Source organism: Trichogramma pretiosum, unplaced genomic scaffold (genome assembly GCF_000599845.2).
Source record: "Trichogramma pretiosum strain Unisexual culture from Peru unplaced genomic scaffold, Tpre_2.0 scaffold34, whole genome shotgun sequence".
NCBI lineage: Eukaryota > Metazoa > Arthropoda > Insecta > Hymenoptera > Trichogrammatidae > Trichogramma > Trichogramma pretiosum.
This window is the reverse complement of record NW_019641683.1, coordinates 1257344-1274571: the sequence shown is the minus strand read 5'-3', so window position 1 is coordinate 1274571 and position 17228 is coordinate 1257344. Positions and strand designations below refer to the sequence as shown.

At 34.1% G+C, this 17228-nt stretch overlaps 1 protein-coding gene across 6 annotated transcripts; it reads left to right on the top strand.

Annotated features, from left to right (window-relative positions):
* Window positions 1-4103: 4103 nt before the first annotated feature.
* On the top strand, window positions 4104-16429 carry LOC106650681 (metastasis-associated protein MTA1). 6 transcript variants are annotated; one of them, XM_014368851.2, is made up of 11 exons: window positions 4104-4366; window positions 6064-6398; window positions 8864-8931; window positions 9331-9424; window positions 12245-12568; window positions 12650-12921; window positions 12996-13947; window positions 14324-14719; window positions 14802-14945; window positions 15076-15334; window positions 15502-16429. In XM_014368851.2, the coding sequence occupies exons 2-11, from the start codon at window positions 6290-6292 to the stop codon at window positions 15620-15622; spliced, it is 2739 nt and encodes a 912-aa protein (XP_014224337.1). In that variant the 5' UTR covers window positions 4104-4366; window positions 6064-6289; the 3' UTR covers window positions 15623-16429. The 6 variants fall into 6 exon arrangements, with proteins under 6 accessions (XP_014224337.1, XP_014224359.1, XP_014224371.1 ...); XM_014368873.2 differs by having other exon boundaries at window positions 4104-4466; XM_014368885.2 differs by having other exon boundaries at window positions 4104-4822; window positions 12248-12568.
* Window positions 16430-17228: the final 799 nt, after the last annotated feature.

The window sequence follows — 17228 nt, the reverse complement described above, 5'->3', positions numbered from 1 at the left end:
TAATGATCCGAGACGGAGCTAATCGTTTAAATAGTTTCCAATTATCTGCAATAAATCTGAATAATTTCCATGCAAATACTCAATTTTAAAAACAAAAATGAGTTTCTCATAAATTTTAGGACACGTAGGTTCATTTGTATATATGGATTTCAGAACCCAAAATAAAATTATAGCTCAGTAGAATGGTTTGTATTTTTAAGCTTTATATCTGTCTATATGTATATTCCTGTAAGGAAGAAAGTTATTTTTCAACTGTTATTAGGCCTCATTTTTCACTCAATACTCCTCATTTTTGAAAAAATGGTATTTTCCCGGATTTTTTTGCCTTTTAAGTGTTGCTTTTACGTCTTTTTTGAACCTCATAATTTCTCCTTATTTCGTACTCCTCCTACGTCTCTTTTGTTTCTCCTCTCGTTCCTCTTTTTGATCCTCCTCCCACGCTCGAGTGTGCTCCTCCCTGTCCTCATCTACTCCTCAAATTGTTTATTTACTCGAAATTTAACACAAACCTTTGAACAAATGGTTTGTATCGTATACACTTCTTCCCGTCGTATTTTACTCCAAAAATTGTTTGTGTTCAAAATTTACAGCAAAAGAATTGCGTCATTAATAGGGCTGTGTGAGTACTCGAGCTTTTTCGAGTACTCGCCATGTATTGGAGATGTAAGTGAATAAATAACGAATTAACAGTCTCTAGACCCCTCCCTTTGTGTGCACATGCTGACAAGTGCGATATTCGCAGCTGATTGGATTGAAAGAAAAAAATAATTTTATAGTACCACATTTCATCACACTTATCAGCACGTTAACACAAAAGAAGGGGTCTAGAGATTAGCGGTATGCGAGTACTCGATTTTTTGAGTTTTACTCGACTCGAACTCGGCATGGGCTCGACGAGTCGAATCGGAAAAATGCAAGTACTCAAAAAACCTCGAGTACTCGAATATTTTCGAGTTTTAGCTAAATAAATGATACATTAACAAAACTATGAATGTCCACGTTGCATGTGCATTCTCCGAAATGTTATGTTCTCGCAACGGTTGTATTGTGAAAATACCAATGCTTCAAGTAACTAACACCTAAGAGCACGCACATGCAACGGGAACATTCATTGGTTTATTAATGCACCATTTACTTAGTTCAAACTCGACAACATGACGAGTACTTGAAAAAAAAAACTGGACTCGATCGAGTCGAGCTTTTTCGAGTACTCACAGACCCCTACTAAAGATTATTAATTTATCATAAATTCATTTAAAACTCAAATTCATGGCAAGTACTCAGAAAAACTCGACTCGCCGAGTATTTTCCTCGAGGTCGAGTCGAAAAATCGAGTACTCGTTTTTTTCGAGTACTTGAGCTTTTTCGGGTTCTCGAGTTTTTCTGAGTACTCGCACATCTCTACAATCTACTATTAAATTTATTGCATCAACTGTGTAAAAAGATAAATTTGTCCAAATTGCTTGAGCAGCAATGTTATTTAACATTTGTTCAATGCTATATATAATGGAAAAAAATCTAGAATTTTAGGGAGAAACCAGAATTTTGCAAAAAAATATTTCATTTTCCGTTGAATAAATACGATATAGAAAATTCGCTAAAATAGACAATCTCAATGAAAATTAAAAAAAAAAATTGTATGTGGGATTTTACAAAAATTTGTAGCGTTACTTAACATACACTTAAGAGAACCCATACACCTTAAACTCAACATTTTTTTAAATGGATTTTTGAGGAGTTATCCTCCCCTTTTGATTTCATTTTTCGAAATTCCAAAATTTTGATTTTGCACTGAGATACAACTGTTTCCGTGAGCTTCATATTCTTATACTCTACGTGTAAATTTTTTTATACTTCTGCGTTTTCTGGAAAGTAGTATTTTTGGTAAGGCTGTGCGAGTACCCGAGTTTTCGAGTTCGAGTTGATTTAGAAAAATTCGAGTACTCCACTTTTTTCGAGTACTCGAGTTTTTTCCAGTACTCGCAATATATTTATTTACTTAAAACTTGAATACATTGCGAGTACTCGAAAAAAACGCGAGTACTCGACTCGAACTGGAGGAAAAAACTCGAACTCGACGAGTCGAGTTTTTTCGAGTTCTCGCACAGCTCTAGTTTTTGGTGATCTATCGTAACTTTCAGAGAGTAATGATTGAGCTTCAGCACCAGGGTCGAGCATACTTTTTCAGAACATCGATCGTTACGGTCACTACCTCGGATGAGACAATCGAACCAATAGGTCACTCTCAAACAGAACTTTTATGACTTAAATTTCGGCAATAACGAAAAATGAAAAAAAAAGATGCTTAACTGTTCATGATTTTACTAAAATGGTGTGAACAGCGAATAATTAAAGGTTTAATTTAATGTAATAAGTATATGAAATTGTGAAATAAGCAAAGAAGGATTTCTTATGTATGCGTATATCTTTTCTAAATTTCTTTAAATTTTTATTTTGCTTGTTTTTAATTTTTATCTATATTGGTTCAAATGGAGGGTTGGCGAGCGGAGCGAGCAGGTGGGCGGAGCCCCCCTTTAGTATCTTATAGTGTTATATGTAATTTTTATAAGTAATGAACAAAGTAAAAAATTTTTTTTTAAGAGGGATACCCATCCTAGTTTTATCAAAAGTTCTTTTTCAAGAATTAATTACTCAATTACATTTTATTTTTCCATGACATTTCACCTAAACTAAGAGTCTTCACTGCTTTTTAAAATGATATTGTACTCAATTAAGTATTATTTTTGCTCAAGAGCATTCGGGTACAAAAGGTCTTGAATGGTGATGACAAAACCTAAATTTGAACTTGAAATATCTAAACAAATAAGCATGTGTTATATTCTGTTCAAAAGGGTAATATTTAAACACTAAGCAAAAATTAATTACTTTTTTATCGTTTCATTATCCCTTGACCTCGTTATGTCGTTTAACTTGAAATGGTTCGAGTTTTTTTAGAATATAAAATTTTGAAACTGAGTTTTTAATTAAACAATTATAAGTTACCTTAAGCTATAGGGTAGTTTGAATTACGAATTAACCACTTCCAATTTATTGGCAGAGTTTCCTCATAAAAATGATCGATCCTATTTTATTTAAAAATGCTAACAAAGCAATTTTTCAAACTTTGACTGCGAAAAAATAAAGATAAAAACAATTTTTTACTTTACGATGTAACTTTTGAAATAATCGATAAATCCTAATGTTTTTGATCTTCTTAAATTAAAGCTTGGCTGCTCATCTTCGAAACAAATTAACCCTAAAAAAAGCCAGGAAAAGAATTTAAAAAAGAAACATGAATAATCTTAATAACTTTGAAAATATTAAACAGATTGAAATAAAACTTTTCGGGATTCATCCTTAACATAATCGACGGTAAATGCAATATTATATGCAATATATATACAGACATCAGTCACCAATTCTGTCTAGTTTACGAATATGTAGTCGGAATATACCAGTCCCAAAAACTATCGTAGCGAGTTCTATTTTTTTTAAATACTCTTTGAAAAGAGTACTTTAAATTACTGTAGTCCATGAACACGTTTAAACCAACAATTTTTTTCAGTAACTTTGAGTGTTGCGCTCAAATACTACTGCTAATTCAATATTGACTCGAACCCATACACATTATTATATCACATTATTAAAAAAGACAAAATGTCCAAGGAATCGAAACAAAAAATTCGTCCTGATACAACAAAAATAGACCAAAATGGAAGCCCTTGAAAATTGACAACATTTCGATGAAATTTTTTGTTGCGATAATTTTGTTGAGTAGTATATTTTCCATTTGCTGAAATTCAATGCGAATGATTTTTCAATTGGTTTAAAAACTCTACTACTTTGTACAAAACGTTGGCGAAGAACTGTCGGGTGAATCGGTGGTATACATGTATTTTGTAAAATATGATTCCTCAATTCAATTGGGAAATAGACGCAGCGACGTTTTAAAATGCGATCAGTGCTAAAAGCCGTAACATTAGGCATTAAATTTGTCAACTGTCGATAGAACAGAAACAGAGCTTAATTGTTATAAATCATGAATTGGGGTTATATGAGGAGCGACATTGACGTTGCGGCTTTTTTAAGAACTTTGTTGGCGATGAGAGTGAGAGCAGCGGAGACTGCGGACCAGCGGATATAGCGGACTGCAGAGACGTGAGCAGTGCAACTGCCGCTGCGGTTAACTTGCGCATATAAATAAGCGACCTACATGTATATAGTTTCATGGATCACAGTGAGAATGTGTTAGTCAGTATAGTATAGTGCCGAGCCGCGAGCGTCGAACGACAGTACTCTCCTTGTAAATCCATGTGTACGTTTAAAACGTGCGTACATTAACGGAGCCCGAGCCATCAACTCTTTAGTAAGTACTGCTGCTTCCAAGTGCCACCGTAGCCCGTGCAGGCAAACGCCGAGAGCGTTTGCTTCTATTGGCGCAAACGGACACATAGCTACATCAGCCGGTGAGGTTTAATTATCATTTATCAGTCGACGCTCGGCGGCAGTCAATTGCGCGACCTGAAACATAAACATTCTCCGAGTTCGAATCAAAATATCCAAGTGTGTTTTATACATTCTCGATAGTTGGCCTTCTAATAGTTATCCTAACAACTCCGGCCACTGTTGCTGCAGATGCAGTAGTTGCATACGTGTACGGAAACCACCAAAAAGTTTAAGAGTGTTAATTTATCAAAATATTAGTGACAAAATCTTCAGTAGTAATTGTTGTTTCGAGGCATAATCGAACGCAAAAAGCGCGATTAGCATTCATCACACAACAAAGATAGCATCGAGGAAGTTCCCGTTGCACGTCCAAGAGGTTAGTTTATTGTGGAGTTATTTAGTGCGCGCGCATCTCCGAATCTAGAGTCTAGGGAGAAACGCAATTTCGGGACCCCAGTTTTTCACGAATCGGGAAGGTGTATAGTACTTGAGTCGTATACATGTCTAGATGCCAAGTTTCAGTCTCTATAGTCAATTCGGTCGGACGCACTCGACCGACCACCGATCAGTCCGCGACTCCACTCGTTCGTCTGTCCTAATAAGTGTAACGTATAAATATAGCTTTCTAGTAAAATAGTGCGCGTGTGCACGGAAAAATATTGATACTCTGCAAAACTTTTCGTTGCTTTTAAGTGGCGGCTACTTTTACTATCCGAAGCACCGGAATGTTTATTTGCCAACGCTTCAGTGTGCAGTAATCCATTTAAAGGTCCACAGCAGTGTATCTAGCTCGTGCGCGATAATCATATCGAGCTTCGTCGACCAAGTCAGACTGAAAGAATTCGAGTCGCGAAATGTATGTGTAGTCTGTATAGCCGTAGCTGCGTTACGCTTGTTGCATCGGACGCGTAGACGCTGTTGCACTTTCGGACTTGGCTCGTCGCCGCACTTAGTATACGAAAATGGCGGTGTCGATGCGCGCCGCCGCAGCCGACAACGCCGCTATTGCTGCTGCTGCTGCTGCTGCTGCTGCTGCTGCTACTATTGCATACGGCGCTAGTAGCTGAACATTTTCGTCTTTCATCCAAGTTTATCGGCCAACGCAAATACGTGTAAGATCATTTTCACTCGCGAGAATGACCATCGTGTAGGCTAGACCACGTGTATCTGTTGACGCTGCCGCTCTGTTCGAAAAACTCCAGAAAAACGTTTGTCCTGCTTCTCATTGAATTTTGCTTGTTACTGCTACAATTACTTTTTTCGAGACACTTGCTACTGGTACGTGTTTCACTATTCTTTGCCTATTTCTCGTTCTTTGCTTCATGGAATTTGCAAGATTATAAAAAAATCGCTTTGAATTCGTCTACGTGTTTACGTATTTCAGTGTACATAAAAATGTGCTCTGTTACCAAATACTCCACTCAGAAAACTCTTACTACAAAGATTTTTAATATTTTTAAACGACAATCACTTTAGTATTGAAAAAAAAAGTTATATATGCATGTATAAATATATTTATTACTGGTTAAATATATCTGCTATTGAAACGATAGTAATAGCTTTTGAGCTTGAACAAGTTTTGGTGAAATACTAATTGATCAATTTATTATTTTTCAGGATTGCCCATGCAGTTGTAATAAATATTACGAGTAAAGCGGTTTCATTCGTTCAACTACTTGTTCTTCATTGCTGAAAATCAAAACACGAGACGATGTCTCTCAATATCACAAAAGAAACAAGAAACAGTTAACCGTGCTATGTGATAAACAGTTCGTTACAGAAGTCATTATTGTGTACTGTGTACATGTGAAACAGTTTAAAAAGCGTTAATAATAATACGCCGATGCCGGCCGAATATCACGAATTACACGGTAACCACGAGAACGCAAATCTTGCTCTCGGGGGCTTACAAGATTCGAACAACATGACAGCCAACATGTACAGAGTTGGAGGTAAGTTTAATTTATTAAGCTGTTATTTTATTATTTTATGCTCTTTTTTTGTTTCATCTTAAATTTTGATGGAGATTATATTGTTGAGTGTAAGAAAAATGCAATTGGATGTAATAATTTACGTACAGTTAATACTAAAAATTCCTTGATATTCGTTCATTGTATTGTTAAGACTACAAATTTTTTAAATCACTATCATGTCAATGACTACTGAAGATAAATGAAAGAAAAAGTCATGAGTATTTTTCATTCATTTGCAGTGCGCATGGAATTGATTTAAAACATTATCATAAGCATCTTTGAAAAAAGTAATAAAATGAAGTTTCTATGATTTCATCTCATATAGTACTGGAGATTAAAGTTTTTTAAAAAATGAAAATTAAGTAAAGAAAGAGTATCGTCACATACATGCAGTGCTCGTAGACTAGAGTGTCGGTCGGTCTCGTTCTCCCCTTCCATTTCCATTAGCCGGGTTTACTCTCTTTCTCGCTCTCTGGTACCTACTCTTGTATCTCGCATATTCCCTCCTTTTCATCTGTCTCTCTCTCTCACTCTCTCACTCTCTCTCTATCTATATAGTAGAGAGAAGCAACTAGAGAGAGAGAGAGAGAGAGAGAGAGAGAGAGAGAGAGAGAGAGAGACAGAGAAATATAGAGAGAGAGAGAGAGAGAGAGAGAGAGAGAGAGAGAGAGAGAGAGACAGAGAAAGAAAGAGGACGAGAGAGAAAGAGAGAGATACCTTCAACGACAGTCGGCAACTCTCCCCTTAGAGCGTTAACTCTTCGATGCGTTGGGGAACCTATACTGACTACTCCCCCTTCCCCGAAAGAGAGAGCAATCCCCCCATCTTCAGTCGCCCACCCCTCTTACTTTTGGACAAACTATATACATGTATGTATATGTGCGTACGCGTACCTATGTATATATAGTAATGAAACAACCGTCCACCGCTCTCTTTTCACATTTCAAAGGCATATTCATTTAAAACATTATATTTCCGATGATTGCGTTCTGCCTACTATACGTACTCTTTTATTTCATCCACGGCTGTTTTGATTTTCAAAAATTTAATATATACACTGACAACATAATTTATGATTTATACCATATAAATCATTCGTTCAATTGAAAAATTGTTTGAATGTAAAAATGAATTTTTTTAGTTTTAATGAACATTTTATCGTTGCTGCAAATTTTTTTTTCCACGTCAAGCGTAACATGCCAACATATTTATTTCAAACTAAATTTACTTTTATAAAGTTCATTGAAAAATAAGACTTAAAGGGTTACATTTTTAGAAAATATCATATTTAAATGTATTCTATAAAAGTAAATAGTAAGATTCAACTTTATTTTTCGGCGTGTCACGTTGACGTGGCTTTGTCTATACGCATTTTATTATTTCATTCTATAAATAATCATATTTAGTATGTTGTTCAATTCTGTCAAACATTCAAGATTTTTTCAACGATACTCAACTAATAAAATTAACGCATTTTAATAATGTCAACAATAACCACTAAGCTAAAATACAAAAGATTCTGAATTTTATCTTGATATTCATTTTAATGAATCTATGAATGCAAGCCGATATTATTTATTTGGGCTAACACATCCCTGCTATGCGGTGTTCGTGTCGTCACGAACTGAAGGTAACATCTGCATGTAAAGGGAGATGTTTTCTTACAAGGCCTGCACCTGCACTCCGGGTTATGAATTAGCTCCAAAATTTATTTGGGGTCTCCTGGTACATAATAATGAAGCTCCCTATACTTAGTTTGATGATATTTTTTAGAGAATTTTCAAAAAATCTTTGCTATTTTCTATCTCAAGATAGAAGCACTACGAGAGCGATAGAAGCAAAACGAAAGCTGCTAAGAAAAAAAAAATTTTGAAATTTTTTGAAGAATCTGTCTGAATTTTTTCAGAATTTTCGAAATCTTCTATTACCCTGTTTTAAAGGTCTCAAAAACCCCTCGGAAAAACATCATTTTTTTCAATAACCTGTAAAATCCTCTAAAAAATTGGCCCTGAGGCCCATGATATTAAACTAAGCAGAGTGAGCTTCATTATCGGATACCAGAAGATCCCAACAAAATTTTGGTGCTCATCTATGAGCTTGAATTTAGCTTGTCTCCTTGCTAATCAAGATTCGTGAAATTAATCACCACAAAATTAGTACAATTACAGCCATAATGTAACTAAATACAGTAAATTAGATATACAGATAATATTTTTTTATATTTCAATTTTTCTTGTTGATAATTTTGAAACTTTTATAAAATGAGTTTATTTCATTGAAAGTTTTTATAATGATAATATTTAAAAACAACTTTATTAAATTTTATAGAGTTTATTTTAGATATTCTAATTTTCTGATTAACTATTTGCAAGATACTCTCTCTTTATTTCTTTTTCACATATGTATCAGTAATCATCATAAATTAAATCTCATATAATTTTCAGACTATGTCTATTTTGAGACATCCTCGGGATCTCCATACCAAATTCGGAGGATAGAGGAACTGAATAAGGTAAATGGTTATTAATTAAACAATAAAATTAAAAAATCGTCAATGTTAAAGTGGTTCTAAACTGAAGGAAAATTTCGAAAAATGTATTCAATTCTGAGATATTAATATTTCTATTTATTCACTTTAATTAATGCTTTGCTTTTGTTTCTTTCCAAATATAACTATCACAGCACTTTTTTATGCAAGCGCTCATTAAAAATTGTATAAAATTCCAAAGTTTTTCCAATCTATTATAAGCAATTTACTACAACTCATGTAAAATTATATATTTAAATGCTGGTCTATACATAAAATGTACAACATTTAATGTACAGTATGGCTACTGGTATTAATGTTCAATATTACCAAAATATTATTATAATTTTTTTTAAATTTATTCATGAATTAATTAATTTACAGACACCCAATGGGAACGTTGAAGCAAAAGTCATGTGCTTTTTCAGAAGAAGAGATTTGCCACAAACTTTGATTATGCTTGCTGATAAACATCAATGTAAGTGAAAATGATATGAATCGAAATAAACTTATTTAAACTAAAATTATATGATAGATCATAAAATTAATCATTAAATGGTTTGGTATGACCTTGCCCGCTAATATGAAAAAAAGTATTTGAGTTAGCAAAAGTAGAAAAATTTTTATTATTAATTAAATTGAATTCGACATTGAAACACCCAGAAAAGTTTTAATTCTTTAGTCTCAGGTATCATGACTATTGCATGATCAATTTCTATAAAAATTTTTAAATTTACCATTCGATAAAAAAAAATTTCATAAGAACAGCAAACAAATTTGAATCATTTTAAATATTTCTTTAAAGTTCATTTATTTATTTTTTCTTAAACACAACAGTAACAGTACCTATTTGCAAGGAAAAAAACAAGCGAAAAAAAGAGAATGAGCATAAAAGAGAGAGAAAAAAACTCGTGACTCTATGAATGCGTATACATATACATACCGTAGGGGAACGCAATGCGCGACTCGGGAAATGCCGGATCTTATCGATTTTCCCAGAGTCGCGCGTGGCTAGCTGCAAAAGAGTACAGCAGTGACTAGCGACCGAAATCAAAGAGATGGCTGTATGCAACAAATAATATATATTTTTATTAATTTAGAAACGAAAAGTTATCGTTTAATTTTAATAGTTTATTCAAGTATAAGTAAATATAAATGAAAATATTTGGAGTTGTTTTACCGGTAAATAAATTAGGATAGCATGAAAAAAATAATTAATAATTTGCATTAGTCGTCGTAGTCAATACTTATTGAGATTATTAAAAAAATTAAATCTAAATTTTTGAATCATATGCATAGTATTTAAATTATAAGTACAAATGTTTGGAAACTGAATTATATTAGATTATTTTTTTTTGGCGTTGAATACGACCGTAAAGCAAGATTTTTTTTGTAAAAAAAGGCGAGTGAAAATGTTTTATTTTAAACAATTTTTATTTTTTATTGCTTACAAGGAAGATAAGGTTGAATGTAACAAAAGAAGTGCAAAAATTATGTTGTCTAATGACAGGTGCCACAAATACTAAATTTGGGCGAGAAAAAAAGCGAAAAAGGAACAGAAAACCCGGGCAAAGAGACTGGAGGTAGCTTTTGCGATAACATCGGGGATGGCGAACGGGAGGTAGCCGCGGCAAGTGGGAATATATAATAAGTAGAGTTACAGTAGAGTGAGAAAGGGAGAGAGATTGTATGGGTGGTAAATAGAGAAAGAGGGAGAGGGGGGAAGGGAAGAAGGGAGGTTAAAAGGGAGGCTGTAGCAAGAAGAAGAGGAGGATGCGGGGGTTTTGTATCGATCTGCCGAGGGGTGGCTGCTGCCGGTTTTGCCGGTACTACTCTCTGATGTCGACCGAGCTGTGTGTGTGCACTCTCATTCTCTGTCTATCCCCCACATTTACACACATGTATATAGGCGGACAGAGACAGTAGTGTTGCCTGAGGGTGGGTACCACCCCATGGAACCTCCCAACTAAATGAATGACACGAGGGGGCAAGTACCGGCTATGTGTGCATGTTTCTCTCTCTCTCTCTCTCTCTCTCGTTCTCTTTCGTTCGCTCATTCGTTCCTATGGTGCGTATCTGTACATTTGAATGTACAGCTTAATACGCTCTGTACCAAAAATATTACAGAGACTTGAAATTAATCTAAAAATTTTGATGAATAGTTTATAACATTTATTTCATATTGCTTGCATCAAAGTTGTAAAAATATACTATATCATTGTTCAAGGTTGTTGATTTTTTATTAAAAAACATTACATATGTATTAAAGTATTTGAATTCTGACTCATTTAAGGTTAATTAATTTGGAAATGATTTAGTCTGAATGAGTCCATACGTTTATGATATGTGCTTTTCCTTTTTTATCTACCTATATAACGCCATAACAATGTTATGTACTGAATTGAATTTAAAACAGCAAAGTTGTAGACTTCGCATAAAAAGAAGGATGTAGTAGTCTATTTTATAGGTATCCAAAGCCAAGAAAAAATGCTGAATTTCAGAAACGCTTTTCGAAATTAGTATGTTTATCTATTTCGAAAATATGTATTTTCTAAAAGACTCGTTGAATACTTTTATTATATTTTTTTATACATCTATTTCCAAAAGAATATTCAGTAAAGATCTTGCATTTTTAGCCTAACTTCAGAATTTCCTTGAGAATGTGGTTATAAAGTTTATATGACTACTTTAATATTTTTCAAACGATTGTTTTGATAAATTTACGCGATAAAATACATAATTTTTCAAGTATTAGAGTTACATATCTAGTAAACACAGCCAATGATGAGAAAAAGGCTTCCGATTAATCGCTTGGATACGAACTCTCTGATCCAAAAAAATTAAAAATCTTTGTAATCTTGGTGAATGTCGTGAGAATTAGACAGATCGCTGTAAGGCCAAAGAGACAATAAATCATTCGCTATTTTAAGAAGGGTAAAAAGTGTATTTAATAAACAAGTTAAGGAGCTCGGTCTTGTCTTCAGTTTGACAGTTAGAGACCCTTTACTTTGTGCACTTCCTTCAAGCGACTGTACATTCCCCTCAACAATTCATAATTTGCTCTCTGTATCCCTCTATTTCCTTTTCGCTCTTCCTCTCTCATTTTTCTATTTTTCAGTTAATTTTTCTTCCGCCTACCTTTTACTTCCCGAGAGTTCTGTCATTATGCGTGACGATACTTTAGTAATCTGAGGCTTAGTTTTACATGTGTGAATTTCATCCAAAAACATACATCTTACGATATAAATCAGTATATATATTTTTAGTTTTCTTTAATTTTATATCTATTCTCTTTCAGCAGGGATGGACGAAAGTTTAAGCAGTAACAATGGGTCAGCGTCTAGTGCTGGAGCGGCGAGCAACGGGAGCAGCATTGGAAACAACGGTAGCACCAGCACCGGTTTTGGTGAACTTACTGCCAAGCAGCGTCATCAAATGAAGCATCGAGAGCTTTTCCTGTCACGCCAAGTCGAAACTATGCCTGCTACTCACATTCGTGGCAAATGCTGTGTCACTCTCCTCAACGAAACCGAGTCATTTCTTAGTTATTTAAACAAAGATGATACTTTTTTCTATTGCCTCGTATTCGATCCAGCACAACGTACCTTACTCGCTGATAAAGGTCAATTTATTAACCTTCTTGATCTTAAAAAAAAGTGTTAAGATAAATGAGAATAACTTTTTTTGTTCTAATATTTTACAGGAGAGATTAGAGTAGGCAGCAGATACCAAGCAGACAATATAAGTTCAGCGCCGTTGACATTAGCTGAAAGGGAAACAGATAGGCAAGATTCTAAAGAACTCGAAACCCTGATCTGGACTCCTCGACATTCTTTAACTGATCGACAAATCGATACGTTCCTTGTCATAAGCAGATCCGTTGGCACCTTTGCTCGAGCTCTTGATTGTTCTTCATCTGTTAAACAACCTTCTTTGCATATGTCTGCTGCTGCTGCTTCCAGAGATATTACTCTTGTAAGTGAATCTATTCATCGATTTAAATCCATGTACTGCTTTAGAAAAATAGCTTATGAATTAATTTTTTGCAGTATAACGCCATGGATACGTTACATCGACTTAATTATGATATAGCAGAAGCTATGAACTCGCTTGTGCCGAACTCTGGTCCGGTTCTTTGTCGCGATGAAATGGAAGAATGGAGTGCCTCGGAAGCAAATTTGTTTGAGGAAGCTCTCGAAAAGTACGGCAAAGAATTCTCTGATATTCGTAATGATTTTCTACCTTGGAAGTCTTTGAAAAATGTGATAGAATACTATTACATGTGGAAAACTACAGATCGTTACGTGCAGCAAAAACGTGTGAAAGCCGTTGAAGCTGAAAGTAAACTAAAACAAGTTTATATTCCTAATTATAACAACAAAGCTGGAGCTTCGGTTCAACCAACTAGCGGCGGTGGAATCATCGGACAATCTACTATTATACCTATTCCCAATACCAACAATCCTGCCAACGGCAAACAAACTTCTGTTAGTATCATTAATGGCAGCAGTAATGGAGACTCCGCTCTATTACTAGGAGGCAATAACGGTAAAACATGCGAAGGTTGCCAGACCAGTCAGAGCCCTCAGTGGTATGCCTGGTCAACCACAGCACAAGTACAGTGTCGTTTATGTCAGACCTGTTGGTCATACTGGAAGAAATACGGTGGTCTTAAAGTTCCCTCGCGCATGGATGAGATTGATGCATGTGAGCGTAATCGAGCCACTACTGGTCCTGGCTCTGACGACGAAGGCAAATCACCTGGATCTGGTGGACCTCAACGACCACATCGCTGCTCTGTATCTACTTGTGGTAAAGAGTTTAAATTAAAAGCTCACCTCAGCCGACATTACGCCAGTGCTCATGGTATGGACTTTCGCGCAGGCAATACTGTTGCCACCGCTTCCGGAGGACAGTCCGCCGGCATCGGCAGTCATAGTGCTGGCATAGGTACAGAGTTAGAACTATTGAAAAGAAACCCCGAGCTAACTATTATTCCATGTAAGGCAAACCCAGCGCGATGAAAAAATCCGCCGGATTTATTTTATTTTATTTTTTTATAATCATTGCATATAAACATTAAAACATATTAACGATTTCATCTTGAAAATTACTCTTTTGCTCTTCAGTCTCAATAACCGAATTAACCTCTAATTTAAACTTACATGAAAAGCAATTCTTCATATTTCTTGAATGGAATTGCTTTTTTTAGAGACACTTTAATTTGCTCCAAAATTTTCGCTATTCAGGGAATTATTACTTCGTACTAATGTAAAAAATTATACCATATTTAATTACCATACCATTCACGAATTATTGATTTTTCATTGTGTTAAAAAATAAATGAATATTAATTAATTTTTTTCAATTTTTTTAGGTAATGTAAATGCAGGCTCCCCGAGACCAGTGATGAAAACTCGCTCTGCGTTTTATTTGCGCACATCGGCTTTAGCTAGAGCCGCTAGAAGAATTTGCGCAAATCAGATTCGTAGTCGTCACGCAGCACGTGCACCGCATCAGCCTATAAACGCGGCGCCCTTACGACATATTTGTAGCTCACCTGAATTTGCCAGACAAAGTTCATCAGAATTGCGTGTCTTAGCTCGCGCCACACGTCCTCGTATAAGGCCTCGCGTCGCTGATATTGCTAGCCGTTTAGGTAACCATCCGCAGCCAAGCCACCCTGGTGAATGGGATTGGCTTCAGCTTACAGCACCAGGTCAACGTAAACAGCCTGAGCACGTATCATTTCCTAGACCACCTAAAGCTCCTGGTTAGTAAACTTTTTTTATTATTTGCAATGACTCATTTAAAAAATAATGTACAGATTATGATAGAAACATTGTTTATTATAGACGGCAGTTTGCTTTATGAAAGAGTTCCAAATAAATCTGATATCGATGGGATTAACGTTACACCACCGATACCGCCTACGCTACAAGTACAGCCCAACTTAAAAAGACCAAGACCACAATTTGATGAATTGAATGGAACAGACGGTAAGGATTCATATTTTTTAAATACTTATGCGTTAAATTATCTGTACTTTTCATTTATTTCAAAATGCAAAAAATTCATTTTTTTAATATGTAATGTTTTACACAATCATATCGATTAATTCTTTTATAGGTATAATGCCGATAACACTACCATTGAGTGGTCCACCTCCAAGTAAACGTCCGCACCACACAACCTCTCGAGATGTATTGCCATCGCCTTCGGGAAGTGTAGTAAATAACTCTACTGGACCATCGCATTCTATGCCTTTAAATGGTAGGCCACATGCTTTACAGAATGTACCCATGTCACGAAGCAATGCCCGTAAGCAAGTCATGTCGTGGATGGATGCTCCTGATGATCTCTATTTCCGTGCAACTGATCAAACAAAGTAAGATAAATCGTTAGCATTTATAATATTTGAACTTGATATCATATTTTTTGAAAATTATTCGTTTTAAAATTGTTAACGTCAAAAATATTTTATTTGAAATATTATTAATGAATCTGTATAAATATATAATTATGAAAATTATTTTTTAATATTTTAAAATCCAGGAAGGCCAGACGAAATTTATCCTTGATAGAACTTAGAAGAGCCGCTCGTAAACCTTGGCGTAAATTGGCTAACCCACAACGAACCGCTCGACCGGATGACATGGTTGTCATACTTGACTGAATAGCACATCATTTTTCATAATTTGAAAATGAATGCAACAAAATTTTTTTAAATTTCTAAAGCATATAGATATACAGTATGAGTTAACGTGAAAACTGAGGGCAACAACAATATCTTCAATTTCGGAGAACTTTTTTGATTGCTTAAAGTGTGTGAAAAAAGTGAAAATGAGTGAACAATAATAGAAAGCATTAGTTGTAGCATAAGTCCAAGAAAAATTATGACAAATTTTTTTTCTATTGAACACAAGTGTCGAATCTTTCAACTGTATGTCAATAATACCAGACATGTTGATGAACGAAGGATTTTTGATTCGTATCACTAAAATTGTTATTAATAATAATAATTATTATTAATTTAATGTAAATAAATGTATTAGCGCTATATGAACATACACACTTATATAGACAAACTATGCGAGAGAAAATTAAAGCATAAATTATATGAAGAGCAGGGCTAGGTATTAATTACAAAACAAAACAAGATTTTTATTGTTAGTTCTATGAATCTTAACTGAATACTTATCTTGATTTTAAATTAAGATGAAAATTACCTGCTCTTTACAACACTAATTCTTGAATCATACAGAAAAGAACATTTGATCCCAAATTAATTATCATAAATGTACTATATCTTATTTATTATTCAAAATAATAAATGTAAAGTAACATTTTAAAAAGGATTAAATAAGAAGTTGGATATTTTCAAAATTATAACTCGAATTGTTTAGTTTTATACTTATTTTGAACAAGTACCTAGTTCTGTATATATTGAATTACATAAAACTTAGTTGAAAATTGAAAAAAATCCGACAATGAAACCAATTACTATACAACTTTTACAAAAACATCCTTATTCCCTTAAAAAAATCATTTATAATTGTATCAATCTCGTTGGTTTATGTTTAATCTAAACGAATAACACAACCAAGGAGTACCGTTCATATTGTGAAAGAATGTAAGAAAGTAAAGTAAATCTACCTGTGAATATTTTTATTAAATTTCAAGTTTGATGACTTCCGTCGTAACATTTAATAAATAAACTACGTAAAAATAAATAATATTGTTTTGTTGATTTACATAACTTTCTTTGTATGCGGGTACTTTGCTCAATCCATTCCAATTTTTTTTTCAGATTTCAAGATAGATATATTAAAGAAAGAATAGATTGATGATTAATAAAAAAAATTTTTATATGGTAAATATTATTTCCAATTAAATAAATTATTAGAAAATGATGTTAATGAGAGTATTTTTTTATATGGAGTATATTTTTGCTTTTATAATCATGAAACATGTCTATAAAGTTAAAAATACTTGGTATGTATATTTACCTATAATGAGCTTCAAACTATTCAAAACATTTTGAAACTTTGTTCATGAAAATATATATAGTTTGGTAAGTTTTATCGAACATTCAAAAGATGGTTGTGCTTAAAGGTAAGACAGCTGCTTTCATGGATAAGATATTGTGAATAAAAACGTTATCCCCTACATATACAATAATGCTTTTGACACTTTTGTAGTTAAAAGTATAAATTTTAGGTCGTAATTGAATAATTAAAACCAAAGTTTTTTATTTCTATAGCTGCAACATTTTGACAACG

Excerpts from the sequence above, each read along its gene's own strand:
- LOC106650681 (XM_014368851.2), top strand. The coding sequence starts at position 6,290 with ATGCCGGCCGAATATCACGAATTACACGGTAACCACGAGAACGCAAAT. Across the intron at positions 12,569-12,649 it reads TACCTTACTCGCTGATAAAG|GAGAGATTAGAGTAGGCAGC; the intron begins GTCAATTTATTA and ends AATATTTTACAG. Across the intron at positions 14,720-14,801 it reads TAGACCACCTAAAGCTCCTG|ACGGCAGTTTGCTTTATGAA; the intron begins GTTAGTAAACTT and ends TGTTTATTATAG.